The 15,730-nt window shown below is 41.4% G+C and overlaps 1 protein-coding gene across 1 annotated transcript; it reads left to right on the plus strand.

Moving 5' to 3' along the window:
* The first annotated feature begins 13,610 nt into the window (after positions 1 to 13,610).
* Positions 13,611 to 14,636, plus strand: taf13 (TATA-box binding protein associated factor 13). The gene has a single exon (XM_080533658.1). It carries the CDS (start codon positions 13,859 to 13,861, stop codon positions 14,231 to 14,233), a length of 375 nt encoding a protein of 124 aa, XP_080389784.1. The 5' UTR covers positions 13,611 to 13,858; the 3' UTR covers positions 14,234 to 14,636.
* The last annotated feature ends 1,094 nt before the right edge of the window (positions 14,637 to 15,730 follow it).

Here is a 15,730-nt window from a genome sequence, read left to right on the forward strand (position 1 = left end):
ACCCGCAGGTCCACTTCTGCTGTGGGAACAGGGTTGCCAGGTGGGATTGACAATTTCCAGCTTAACCACAGTCTTACAAAGCGCTAAATCCACCAAAAAAACAGCCCAAAAGTGAATCATCTATCCATCAGTCATCGTATGTTACTTTTAGGCTCAAAATTCGAATCGAATACACAAGTGAAAATTATAATAAACAGAGACCACTAGAGAATAATACGTCCTAATAATGTGTCTTATGTCGGTAGATGAGCTGAGATTTAATCACAGAATCACAGCACACAAAATAGGCATGTATAAAAGGCAGATACGCGAGCACAATAAACACCTGAATCTAACTTCATTAATAACTATACAATTAGGTCGTAGAAAATAAATGTCGCTCTCTCTCTGTCACCCACCCACACCCACCCACACACAAGGTCCGTGTGCAGAGAGTGGACCTGTCGCCTAAAGGTGTTGAGTTAATTAATTACAACTTCAGGTGAAACATTCAGACTGAGGAGCTCATAAAGGACTTTTGATAGAACCATGCACGTCCATGCAGCAAATTTAAACTAACACCCTTTGACAAACACACTCTTTGTATCAGTGGCGGCTGGTGCAAAAAAATTTGGGTGGGGCACAGCAGTGTGGCGGGGGGGTCCTCTTTTTTTTTCGCGTGCACGAATTTTTTTCGCGTGCACGCGCATAAAACACGCACTGGCATTACAACCATTGTATAATTTCAACTTTCACCCTTAAAATGACCGTGTGGGCCATGGAGAAGTTACCCTGTCAACTACAGACACTGAGGTGGAAGAGTGACCGGTCTATGGACGTCAGTACGGTCCAATACCCAGTGTCAGACAAGGAGGAAGTCTAGTCAACAAGGCTAGTACAGGCCTCACAGCTACACTCAGGTTAATAAAGGTAGCAGATGAATATGTGTACTATGTGTCTGTGTGACATGGCTACATCAATGAGCAGAGATGAATGCTGCAGTCAGTAGTACAGTAACTATCTATTTCATAGACACATGATGGATGATGATGGAGAGTGATGGTGGTCAACACATCACAGCAGGTCAACACATTCAATGATGTATCACAACCAGACCATGTCAGAAACACAACCAGACCATGTCAGAAACACAACCAGACCATGTCAGAAACACAACCAGACCATGTCAGAAACACAACCAGACCATGTCTGTATCACAACCAGACCATGTCAGAAACACAACCAGACCATGTCAGAAACACAACCAGACCATGTCAGAAACACAACCAGACCATGTCTGTAACACATCCAGACCATGTCTGTAACACAACCAGACCATGTCTGTAACACAACCAGACCATGTCTGTAACACAACCAGACCATGTCAGAAACACAACCAGACCATGTCTGTAACACAACCAGACCATGTCTGTAACACAACCAGACCATGTCAGAAACACAACCAGACCATGTCTGTAACACAACCAGACCATGTCAGAAACACAACCAGACCATGTCAGAAACACAACAATGCATCAGCTGAGTTAAAGAAAACCAACTCTTACCTTTGATGACAGAACATGAGCCGTGTTTACCCGTACCTCCGCCTTGCCCCGCGCATATTGCTATGAATAATTCGAAGATAGGTGCTTGCACGTTAGGTGCAAGGCTGCTTGGTTAACCCATTAGCGGGAACATTATTAGTTGCACAAAATAGGCTGATTTAATTGACCATGAACATCAGAGACAGACATTACGAATCTTCATTTAAAATACTCCGGAAGCCCGAAGTCCGGAAAACCGGAAGTCGGGAGTCCTCAGCATAATGCATTGTCTGCAATACAACCGGAGATTTCTTGGCCAGGGCGCACAAATGTGCGTCCTGGCCAAGAAATAGAGACAGCCAATTGGAGCGCTGCTACAGCTCACGTGTAAGCCAAAAGTATTCGTCCTGGCATAGACTTGCATTGACACGGCGCCCCGCGTTCTCTCCCTATGTATTTTAACAGTGAGTTTTACACACACACACACACACACACACAGAGATAAAAATGTTTATTGTATTGGAGGATTTTTAATGAATGCTGATAGGCGCCGACAGAATATCAGCCGCATTTTGTGAATAAACAATGTTTATTTAAAAAAAAAACTTTTACAAATCGCAACCAGGAAGTGAAGGTGGGGGCGGCGCCCCAGCGCCCTCTATCGGCCAGCCACCACTGCTTTGTATGTCCTTTACTGTGTTCTGTACATTGCGAACATTGTAGCCATTTAACCAATGCATGCATCTGCCATCTCTATATTAGTGAATATCAGGCCTAGGGGAAGTATTGAGCCATAAATAGCATGTAACTGTACTCAATAAAAACCAGTTGGCTGTGGGTCAAAAACATTGAAAAAAAGAAGAAGAAAAAATAAGATTTTATTGATAGCCTATTCCTCAGAACAAAAGCATACAGCCCATGAATATGTCAAACCAACTACCAGTGAGCATATGTTGATTCATTTATTATCATCGTTCAAGCAATGGTTTTGTCATTACAATGAAGTGGACACAGTTGGCGTTGGTCTACGCAGCGATAACAATCTGCTACACTACATCTAGATTGGACTCCCAGTAGTGTGTGTGTGTGTGTGTCAGTGGCGGCTGGTGGTGATACTGAATGGGGGGGCTAATAAATACATTAGGCCTAGGGTCTATACCAGGGGTGGGCAATTAATTTCCACAATGGGCCACATGAGAAACCGGGACTATTGTGGAGGGCCGGACCAGTAGGCTGAAGTTAATTCTGCTCAATATTACTTTTATCACTTTATAAAAAGCAGTAAATGATAGCTGCTACTGGTAAGAATACATGTTATGATAAGGCTATGAAAATGTGGAGTAGGTCAAATATAGAAGAGCAAGAGGACTCATTTAAACACAGGGAAGTATGCAGCTATAGTTTTGACCTTTTGCAACATCAGTTTGTGCCTATTATTTATTAACATTACATACATACAACATTACGAGTCACAGTGTAGTATTTCTACCTTCTGAAATGATGGCTAGGACTGGTGATATCAAGCGAAAGGTTCTTTATATACAAATCCGCTGACATACACTTGTGATCACTTTCTTTTTCAATAAAACGAGCTATTAGATATTCACTTTCAATTCAATGTACAATTCACATTTCTCAAAAACAACAAACTGTCTACAAGACATTCTGGAACCTGCAGTTCTTCTTCTTCTTAGCTAATACAACAGAAATGTACTTCTGTCAATCAATCATGTAACATATTAATCAATCTAGTTTAACTGTGAATCAATCATGTAACACATTAATCAATCTATTTGAACTGTGAATCAATCATTTAACACATTAATCAATCTATTTTAACTGTGAATCAATCATGTAACATATTAATCAATCTATTTTAAGTGTCTAACTAACTATAAAGTTACAACACAGCATCTGAGTAGGAAAAAAAGTGCTTTTGATATTTTTCAGTTCTTTTTTGTGTTCAGTGAGAAAAGTCCACTCATAGACTTTTATTCAGACATTTTATTCTTTGGAGTTTTATTCTTAAAAAAAAAAAATCTGACTTTTATTCAGAAAGTATTTTTTCAGACTTTTATTCAGAACGTTTTTTTCAGACTTTTATTCAGAAACTTTTTTGGGGGAACTTTTATTCTGAAACTTTTTTGGGGACTTTTATTCTGAAACTTTTTTTAGGACTTTTATTCTATAATAATGTTGTGATAATGTACTAATAACACTATATTCTGTAGTAGTAATTATTGCATTAATAACACTATAATGATGTAGTGATAATGTATTAATGCATTAATAACACTATAATGATTGAATGATAATGTACTAATAACACTATAATTCTGTAGTAGTAATTAATGCATTAATAACACTATAATGATGTAGTGATAATGTATTAAAAATACATACATACATACACACATACACACACATACATACATACATACTGTACATACATATACACACATACACACATACATACATAAATACATACATAAATACATACATAAATACACACATACACACATACACACATACATACATACATACATACACACATACACACATACATACATACATAAATACACACATACACACATACATACACACATACATATATACATACACACATACACACATACATACATACATACATACATAAATACACACATACACACATACATACACACATACATACATACATACATACATACATGGTCAAAAAAGAACCAAACTGCCCATCTTAAAGTTCTCTGGACAGGTGAGTCCAAAATATACCTTTTTGGTCACAATCAAAACCATTATGTTTGGCGAAAACCCAACACTGCCTACCACTAAAAGAACCATATCCCAACAGTCAAGCATGGTGGTGGGAATGTCATAATCTTGGGCGTGTATATTTCACACCTAGCTAGCTAGCTAGTTCTATTTCTTAATTCAACATGAGTAGCTAAAGGTTGCTAAATACTTAGCTAGCTAGCTTGCTGTGATTTGCTTAGCGTGCTACATTTTACATTGAGTTGCAGTAGCAGTTGTATCTTACAAATATTGTCACATGTCTGACTACTGCAACACAATAGTGGCATAACACTGATACAATGTGTAAAGTTTTATTTACAAGATTCTCACTAACTAGCCATATTTTCAAATGTTGTGCATCTGTTAAACTATCATAGCTTTCTTATCCTTATATATTATATCTACTGTATGAGGCTGTCATATATTAACTATGGTTTCTAATGAAAGTGACTGTCCTCTATTGGCGCTTTTCCACTATCGGCCCGGCTCGGCTCGGGTCGGCTCGCTTCGGCACGCTTAGGCACGCTTTTGAACAGTTCTGGTTTTCCACTATACACAAGAGACCAGGAACGAGTAGGAGGAGTAGGAGATAGTAGGCGGTGTTACGCGTCATAGAAGCGTGCCATGGTGGTGACATATATTTTCACGAGACACAACACAGCCACAACAACAGCAACATGGAGGAACTTGAAGCTATCGTATACTTTTTCCTCGGCATGTGGTATATTATTAACCGTGGTTTTTTGGAGAGAAAGAGAAAGAGAGAGAGGAAGCTATGTACACATAATAAAGTCATGTTTTTTGAACCCTTAAAACCACTGCCTTCACTTGTCTGCTTTATGAACTGTAGTATCATTGTGTGCTGTGTTATTCACAGACAAACACGGTGCCCGGAGGCACCCTTTGCGGGTTAATAACTGTGATTTACCGTGGGTTAGGATAACAATTCAAACGTGTCCGGATAGGGGAGAGGACAGGGAATCCAAAACCATTTAAATGGTGTCGATACTACACTCCTATCACGGTCGACACAGCGCAGAGCGAATTCCCTGGTAAAACGTTTCTCTCCCCCCGCTGTCAACGGGAGTTTCAACCAGCAGGCGCGGTGCTGCGAGCAGCAGCGGGTGAACTCCCGGTTCATTGAGTTTACGGTTAAAAGCAGTGAGGTGATACGCAGGACTACGCCGTATACCCACTAGGAAAGGCCAAGGATTTCCATATACCCACTTAAACATGTGTGAGGATACGTAACGGCGTTTTGTGAAAATAATAAATAAAAGTTCTATGATGCATTGAAATTACATTGAAGTAAGATAATACGATGGTCAGAATACTTTTTCGAATCTTTATTAATAAGCTATTACAGAAACAATAGTGACATTTTCCAAGAGCAAATGTGGTATTTAAAGATGGCGGTTAGCGAAGAAATCTATGAACATGGGATGACGATTTCCATTGACCAATCAACGGTGTGCAGCGTCACACGTCACACGCAGCCTGGCAAAAAGGTTCCGGGTCTCAAAAAGGTTCCTGCCCTCGAAGGGTAGCTAAAGAAGCGACCCGACCCGACAAATGGAAAAAGAAGCAGGCCAGCCCGGGCTGACCCGGGTCAGCCCTCTAGTGGAAAAGCCCCATATCTCTCACCCTCTGTCGAGGCTATACCCCCTTCTTCCAAATGCTAGTTTGTTTTTGAATGAGCATATAACATGTTTTATATCAATGTTTTTTGTTTTGGCTGGGTGTTTCATATTGTCATTCACTGGTTTAAGCTGTTTTTTGTTAATTGTTTATTGATAGCTTGTCTCCCAGGTTTGGTATGATGGCATTTCCCTTGATTCTTTCAGCATTGTGCCAGTGGATTCCGTTTAGGTCTGAATATCATTTAAAATTGTATCCCAAAACTCATTATCATATCAATAGAAGATGGTTTCATGTGTGTATGACAAAGAAAGACTTCAGTACAGTATATTTTTTTTGTGTGAAAAAGTTCTACTCTCAAATAACATGCATTCAATTGACTGCACAAGAGTGATCCTCTTGAGTGAACAGTAATGGACATATCACACATTTACATTCATAAAAATAGATTTGATTCACTTTTCCATACATAAATATAACTATAGAAACTATAGTGCCTTCAAGGAGAGAGGGTGAGGACGAGGAAAAAGGCAGGTAAGGGGAGAGAAACTATCATTGAGATAATAAGACAATGGCAATCAAACCCTCTTTTTATGTAAAAGATCTAGTCCAGCTCTCTCTCTCTCAGGAATGCCAAATGAAAAGGATATGTGTTGGTGTAAAGTAAGAATCACTGCCACAGTGCTTGTGAGGAAATGATTTATTATTTCCTACAAGACCTCTTAAAGCAGATGCACTTCACTATACACATATCATATCTTAACCATATATCTTGAATGTCCATTTTCGACACCAGTTGGTAAACATTGCTTAGCTGGTCTTATCAGAGGTCTACAGTGAAGATAATGGGGAGGTAGGTTGTTATGTTGTGTGCATTTTATCTCAATATCAATGTGTGTGTGTGTGTGTGTCTGTGTGTGTGCAACTCAAAACAGTGTCTCATGTAAGATGGCATCACATATCAACGACAGTCAGTTCAGAGGTGCTGGAGTCCCTTATCAACAGGGTCCAGGGATGTAGAGGAGAGGGAGAGGCGGGAGTGAAGGAAAGAGAGGGGAGGGGGGTCTAAACAATTCCATATTTCGCCAGGTCGCTGAGCTCCATGTCACCGAAGGCTTCCCATGGGCATACCACTGTGATGTCAGTGCCAAGACCCTCCATGCCGGGAATGTCGTCCCCGAATCTGATTGGAGGAGAGAAGAGAAGAGGAAAATGTCCATGAGTACAAGAGGTAGAGAGACAAGAAACCAAGTCCTTACATAAATGTGTCAAATATGTATGAAGTGCTTATGTGTAGTATTACAGCATACTGAAATTGTTTGATAGTTGTTGTCGTAGTAGTGTAGAAGAGTTTCTCAGTGTGTGCAAAGTCCTATTATTCCAGCTGCTTGCTTACCCCTTCTGGCCAGGCTTGGGGGCCTTGCTCTTGAAGGTGCGGGCAGTCCTCTGCTTGAACTTGGGGGGTGCCTTCTTGTCAGCGGGACAGGCGACGTCTGCCATTTCGATTGGTTACTGAAAGAAGAGAGAGAGAGAGGGAGAGAAGGGGGAGAGGGTTAGTGGGGAAGCCATGATTTGCTCTCATACAGATGAATGAACAGCAGGTGAGTCAGACATCAAGTTGTTGCAAACAGTAGTCGCGCAATTCGAGTTGCTCAAAAGAAAAAAGCTGAACAATAAGTCATGCATTAGTATTGTTCTGAGTCTTCCCTATCTATTTGCCTTCTTATTCTGCTCCTCCCCCTCCTCCCTTCCCTCCTCCTCCCTCTCCTCTCCTCTCCTCTCCTCTCCTCTCCTCTCCTCTCCTCTCCTCTCCTCTCCTCCCCTCTCCTCTCCTCTCCTCTCCTCTCCTCCCCTCCCTCTCCTCCCCTCCCCTCTCCTCTCCCTTGCTACCTCCTTACCTTCCCTCTCTATTCGCCCCCCCACTTCACATCTCTCACATCTCCTAATCTCCCTCACCCCTCTGAGTGATAATCTGCCCAGATTATAACAAATAAAACCAAATCCCTGATCTTAATCAGACCCTATTTTAGACCCTCTGGTCTGAAATAGCCTTGTCTTTGTCTATATTTAAACTCTCAACAGGATTAGACTGGGCCTAGGCAGTGGCACATCATGTTCAACTAATGACCAAAATACAAACAAAGCTTTCTGTTACCTTATTCCTTAGCTCAGTTCAGTCTTTACACGATTAACTAACTAACGCCATGGAATTAGGAGACCTGGTTCTATAGTAAACCTTTAACTAACCAATTGAGCTTTCGTACACAGGAGCACAAACAAATGCTTCTGAGCTTGCACTTCACACTGATATATATATATTTGCTTGTTCGCTGCTCATGCCTATGGCTTTGACCACATAGTAAATACAAAACAGTTTGACCAGCCTAGAGTAGCAAGGTAAACAGAGAGATGCTTCCATTCTACTGGGCAGGTGATCTGTCTCACCTGTTGATCAGATCAACAACCAAACACTGACACTGGATTCTCTCTAGCATTCTCCTTCCACAGCCAATCTACCCGAATACTATTTCTTTGTCTATTAAAAAAAAAAAATCTTCACTATTTTAGGATGAGTACCTTTCATGACCACCAGTGAGGATGTGTGCACATGTATGCATGTGTCACCGCTATTCTGTGTATCTATACTCTCAGGTGTTTGAGCTGTGCTGTGCAATTGTGCAAACCTCTTCTACTCTCCTTCCTTTCCTCCACCTTACAAGTTCACATAGAGTGAGTATGTGTGTGTTCTCTGTCTATGTATTGAATGAAATGCTCCACTACACAAGCCAAGAAGTACTTTCAATCTTATCCTACTATGCCAGTATCTTAATTTTGTCACCTCTAACAGTGAAATCTTTCTCAAGTGAACTCTATACAAGTCTACATTCCAATCAGGGCAGGTCCTTTCCCAGGCTGCAGTACCACTAGCAAGCCCATTGACTGCTATTCAGTAAGAGACCAGCAATACAATTCCGTCTCTGCAAGTGTACTCCATTAAGCATTGTAATCTCCCTGTCTTCAAGTATCCTAGCATCCAAATGGGTTCTCTGTGCCCAAGGTAATGAAGGCCAATGGTAGAAGTGGAAGCCCATTCTCAAAGTTCAAAGAGTTGTTGATTCGTCTTACCTGTCTTTCGATCCGAGATCAAAGATGCAAAACAAAGATGAGTCAAGCTCTTCTCTTCCTTTCTGCTGGTTCTCTGCTTCTTTTCTTTCTTTCTGGCTGTCCTCCTCTTTTATACTCCTCCAGGCTAATCCCCTCCGTGACCCCCAAGCCTCTACACATAGATAAAGTGAGGGATCAAAAGACTGAAGAGGTGTATTTTAAGAGAGACTTATGGAGGAGTTTGTTTGCGTGTGTTTTTGTGGACATCGAGGCACAGCATGTGCTGTTTAAGTTGTTGACAGTGTGTCAGCATTTAGTTTGTTGTCATACGGATTAGAGATGTTCAGGCCCAATTAGGAGCAAAGTCTGTGAACGTTGCTGTGTTGCAATGTAAATCTGCCCAAGATTTACAGCAGATCAGATCGTATGAGGGCCAGAATGGGAATTTATCCATGACACTGTTTCCATGGGAACGACTCACAGGGCACTGCATATTAGATGATTAGATGTTTCTATTCCTTAAGTCCACGGCCCTAGACCTCAAAGCGAATTTGTGATTATGTAAACATGATACATATATTTCCATAGAAAAGTAGTGAACCACTGTGCCTGTTACTGCAATTTGAGTAGGTCATGATTTAGTCGGGCTCTAACCTGTATCATACATTCTTTATTTGTTAAAACAGTGCTTCCATAGCAGAGTTGGTGTCAATTTGGTTTAAATTCAATCAATTCAGGAAGTAAAGTGAAGAACTAATTCAAAGATGAAAGAATATTCATTGGAAATAAATGGAAATTACTGTAGTAATTCCCATTAAACAGATAGTCATCTGCGTTGTGTATTCCAATAATGTTTTTGCCTTGTATAAAGCATTCAGTTGAGCAACATTCTATTGCTGTCATAAGTAAACTAGAAGTTTCTAGAAGGGATAAGAGGGCTCTCCCACCTACGCCTGGCCACTCCTTTATAGGTCAACCCTTTTTATTCTATGCAGCCAGCCCACAAGGGGAAACCCTTACACTCCCACACACCTGAGTGTGTGTGTGTGTGTGTGTGTGTGCGTGTGTGTGTGTGTGTGTGTGTGTGTGCGTGTGTGTGTGTGTGTGTGTGTGTGTGTGTGTGCCTGCCTACCTATGAAGCACTGTGCCATGATGAGGAGTTGCAGTCAGTGAGTTTCTCATCCCAGCGTCAAGGGGCAATGACATCACATCCACAGGGTTGGATGGGCGGAGCTACAGCTCAGATTACCTGGGTTACCCCCACCATCATGTGCCTGTGTGTTCTATAGAGGAGGATGGAGATGGACGATGAGAGGCGTGGACCAGGTAGAGGCCCAGAAGAGAGGGAGAGTGTGAGGGGGTCATTAGAATTTCAGATAATGTCAGCGGGGGTCATACGGAGGAGGATGAAGAAGAGTCTCTGTTTTACTGCACATTCTCCATCATCTTGAGGAATTCTGAAAAGACAAGACAGGCCTATATAACCTGATTGTCTCCGTCGTCTGGTAAGAGGCATGTTGGTTGGATAAAGTTGCATTAGTAAATGATCACTGATAAACATGTTGGTGAGTGAAGCAGGAGCTGCTATCTCTGGACCCAGGATTTCCTGTGAGGTAAGGTAAGAGGAAAGGGCATGGGAAGGGGTCTGCTGGCCAGGTTTGTTATTAATCGGACATAACAAACCTGGGAATAGCCTACATGCAGCAAATGTAATTTTTGGGGGGAATCTACATGGTGAAATGCATTCTTAGACATGTCTACGTCATCATGATTACAAAGATGCCACTTGAAATGCATAAATCATTATCAGAACAAAAGTATGTTAAATCATTATTAGAATAAGTTAGGCTGCGCTACATCGTCAGTCCACACATTTATTATTCAAAAATATGGAAAAGAACGTTGTTGAGAATCACAACACAAACTCGCTAGTCAAGCCAAAATACTGCAACGTAATGGATTGGACTGCTACCTAGTTAACTAGAACACTACTTTACATTGTTAGCAGGCTCACAAAACAAGCTGTGTTAGTTGACTAGCGATGTGTACATGTTTCGAAAGAAAAGTCAAAGCATTAGATTAGAACGTGTCACATTTTTAAACAATCAATTACTCAAATTAGCCTTTGATTATGTTCGGGCCCGCCATCTAGTGGCTCAATTTTTTGGGGGCCCGAGGCCAAACTTAGTTGCCGACCCCTATCCTAGACTGTACGTAGAACTCGAGCAGTGTACGGGGAGCTGAGCGAAACAACAGCTTAATGGAAGATGAGCAGAGACAATACACGTCTTTGTTAGAAATAATTAGAAGAGGGACATACATTACACCAAGCCACGTGAAAGTCATGATGATGATGATGATGATGATGATGATGATGATGGCAACAACAAAAACAATAATAATAATAATGATAATAATAATAATAAATATAACCGTAAGCGGCAATAGGCTGTGTTCCTACAGATATGCCCCAATAACCATAAATGGGGTGAGATTGCCCTCTATCAGCCCGTCGACTGCGATAAATATTGACATAGCAGGGCAAATTCTCAGAGCATTTGAAAATTCTGGGCCAATTTTTTTCTTTTCATATCATTTTCTCAGACATCTTTAAATGGATGTCTTATCCTTTAACACCCTATAATTTCGGACCAATCTGACTTACAGTTGATATTTTTTTTTTACTCAATGTGTTTTTTATTTAGTATTCAGAGACATTACAGTACGCAACAGACATAAGCACACAGACAAAACAGCAAAAACAAGAACAAAACTAAAACTAATTAAAAAAAAAAAAAAAAACAGTTCACAGAGTACTTCTCATATATAATACAAAGCCATTTTTAAGAAGTAAGAGACATTGTTAGACGTTCCACGTAAGAAATGAAAGGCTGCCACACTGCACTAAACCTCCCAGTTGATCCCTGCAATGTGTATCTCATCTTTTCCACCTTGAGAAAGTACATGACATCACAAATCCACCTGCCAAACAAGGGAGGACGATCATTCTTCCAATTCAAAAGTATAAGACGTCTTGCTAAAAGAGAGGAGTAGACCGTGCTTTTGGTAGATTAATATCCCCTGAGAGAACACCAAAATTCCCAGAAAATGGCATGGTTCGATTACCTGACCTGCAAGCTCTGAGTAAAGCTCAAATATGGAGGACCAGAAAGCTGCTAGGCTAGGACATGACCAAAATGTGTGGTAAAGGTCAGCAGGAGCTTGTTTGCATCTATTACAGGTAGAATTAATCTCAAGGAAAATTCTTGAAAGCTTGAGTTTGGACATATGCATCCGATGTACAATCTTAAATTGAATAAGCCCATGCCTCGCACAAATAGACGAAGAGTGAATGTTTTTAAGTATTTTAGACCATTGATCCTCCAATATGTCTGTTTCAAAGTCCCTTTCCCAGTTCTCCTTTATTATTGAGAGTGACGAGTCCTCCATTTCAAATATAGCAGTAAACCTAGATTTTGTTCCCTTAATCTCTGGTTTTGTTTCCAGGATTAAGTCCAGAGATGTTTTTGGTGGCAGGGAATAAACTGACTACGTAAAAAATGTCTAACTTGTAAGTAATGGAAGAAGTGATGCATTGACAGAGCAAACTCATTCTTAATTTGATCAAATGACATAAATATGTTGTCTTTATACAACAGTCTAATGTTCAAAACACCCTTTCTGGACCACTGATCAAATGCATTATCTAAGAGGGAGGCCGGGAACAGGTGGTTGGTTGCAATTTGAGCGTAAGTAGACATCAACTAACCCGTAGCTTTTCCTAAATTGGGACCAGATTTTCAAGGAGTGCAAAACCACGGGGTTCTGACAGGCCTGGGGAGAGTGCAGGGGAATTGAAGAACACAAAAGAGCAGCAAGAGAGATACGAGTGACAGAACTAGCTTCGATGTGTAACCAAGCAGGGACGTTCGAGGTTGACGTATCACGCAGCCAGTACAATAAACTTTTGATATTTGCGGCCCAGTAATATATTTGAAAATTTGGTAAGGCCATACCCCCTTACAGTTGATTTTAAGTGAATTTCTATCAGTTTGGCCACATTTTCCACCTGCAGAAAAATCCATCATGGCAGACTTTATGGGTTCTTGTGGCAAATATGTTCCCCATGAGGAAAGACACATATGTACCAAGTTTCATACATTTTCATACAACGGGGTAGAAATGCCAGCATTGTGAATTTACTTGATTTTCTATTTGTTATTATAGCGCCACCTATGGTCTAATCATGGTAATTATAGGCATTGTTACTCTAGTTGTGGCATGCAAATGTATAGCATTTGTGGTCAGGGACTTTTTGAGCTATTTGACCAAAGCGGGGAAAATAATAATAAGAAGTATACCACCAATAACAGTAACACTAATAACTTTATTTTATAGTAAATAAATATAGTCTGACAAGTATGCAGTGTGAATGTTTGTGGGGAGTTAGATGCAACGCCATTGATTGTAGGTGGCGCTATTATCAATCGCTTTGCTGAAATGAACCTACTGGCTCCTCGTAGCGAACAAGACAGAAGAAGAAGAGAGAAAACACTTGTGTGTGCGTTGTACGAGGGGGCTAGCTTGTTTTTAAAATGTATTTGTTTGTATAATTGACTAAAACAATAAATCAACACTATTCTTCAGAGACAAATTGCTCACGACTTCACTTCTATCCTCTCTCTGCAAAGTTTGTGAAATACCGTCGGACATTTGGATCTGTGTTTCAGACATTACACAGCTAGCTAACTAAGTTAGCTACAATTGCTAACCCGACACCAGCCGGTTCTGGCAGCAGGATGGCCGAGGAGGAAGACGATCCTGGGTTCGACGAGGATCTGGAAGAAGGGGGTGGCGGAGCTGACGGGGGCCACGGCAAGAGGAAGAGGCTGTTCTCCAAAGAGCTCCGGTGTATGATGTACGGCTTCGGAGACGACCAGAACCCGTACACCGAGTCCGTGGACATCCTGGAGGACCTTGTGATCGAGTTCGTCACGGAGATGACCCACAAAGCCATGTCCATCGGCCGGCAGGGTCGGGTCCAGGTGGAAGACATCGTCTTCCTCATTCGCAAAGACCCGAGGAAGTTCGCCCGAGTGAAAGACCTGCTGACGATGAACGAGGAGCTGAAGAGAGCCCGCAAAGCCTTCGACGAGGCTAATTATGGCTCGTAGAGTGTCTGGTGGTTCAGTTATGGGCATCATGATCGCCCACTGGCTTACGTTACAACGCTCTTGTTCTGCTACGACGAGAATCGACACAAGAGTTTTATAAATGACTTTTTACACGTTCTGTTTATTGCAGCTGATGCGTACAGTTTGTCGGCCACTAATTGACTAAATATGTTTGTTCTCTTTTCTCATGTCCTATGCCTTAGTGACATGTTGTTGCCATTCGGATTACCATATACAGATTAGATGCGAGTCGTCTTTGTACAGTCCACTGTATCCGCAAGAATGATCCACTCACGGTATCCATAATGTCTACAACGTCTGTTTTGTGTCAGCAACATAATGGTTATTATCACCAGGGATATTTGAGGTGGTGATGTATGAATAAAGGAACGAACACCCTTTGACAAACACACTCTTTGTTTTGTATGTCCTTTACTGTGTTCTGTACATTGAGAGACATGGAACCATGTATAGCCTGGCCTTCCTTTCTGTTTTAGTGAGTTATAATGACGTTAAGTTATAATGGGATTAACGAAGGTGATCTTTCTCCTGGGATGTGGTAACATTTCCTTCGACTTCTAACCCCATATATAGCCTGCATACCAGGAGGATGTCCTCTTGCTTAAGGGGTTTATGTCTGTGGCTTCCATTTGAGGGGCCAGTTTCAAAACCTGTCAGTTACATGTGCTGCATGCTACATTTAACCACTGCATGCATCTGCTATCTCTATATTAGTGAATATCAGGCCTAGGGGAAGTATTGAGCCATAAATAGCATGGCAAACTACTTTTCATAAAAGTGTGTTTTTACTCCTCTTTTCTCTCCACGACACAGACAAACAGAAGGTCCTACTGTACTCAATAAAGACAAGTTGGCTGTGGGTCAAAAATATTGAAAAAAAGAAGAAAAAAAAGAAGATTTTATTGATATTCCTCAGAACAAAAGCATACAGCCCATGAATATGTCAAACCAACTACCAGTGAGCATGTGTTGATTCATTTATTATCATCGTTCAAGCAATGGTTTTGTCATTACAATGAAGTGGACACAGTTGGCGTTGGTCTACGCAGCGATAACAATCTGCTACACTACATCTAGATTGGACTCCCAGTAGTGTGTGTGTGTGAGTGTGAGTGTGTGTGTGTGCGTGCCTGCCTGCCTATGAAGCACTGTGCCATGATGAGGAGTTGCAGTCAGTGAGTTTCACATCCCAGCGTCTCCTTCATGATTGGGGGAACAGGGACAGCGTCAAGGGGCAATGACATCACATCCACAGGGTTGGATGGGCGGAGCTACAGCTCAGATGACCTGGGTTACCCCCACCAGGTGCCTGTGTGTTCTATAGAGGAGGATGGAGATGGACGATGAGAGGCGTGGACCAGGTAGAGGCCCAGAAGAGAGGGAGAGTGTGAGTGGGTCATTAGAATTTCAGATAACGTCAGCGGGGGTCATACGGAGGAGGATGAAGAAGAGGAGGAATGTCCTTGAGTCTCTGTT

Source organism: Nansenia antarctica (genome assembly GCF_963989245.1).
Source record: "Nansenia antarctica genome assembly, chromosome: 6".
NCBI lineage: Eukaryota > Metazoa > Chordata > Actinopteri > Argentiniformes > Microstomatidae > Nansenia > Nansenia antarctica.

Excerpts from the sequence above, each read along its gene's own strand:
- taf13 (XM_080533658.1), top strand. The coding sequence starts at position 13,859 with ATGGCCGAGGAGGAAGACGATCCTGGGTTCGACGAGGATCTGGAAGAA.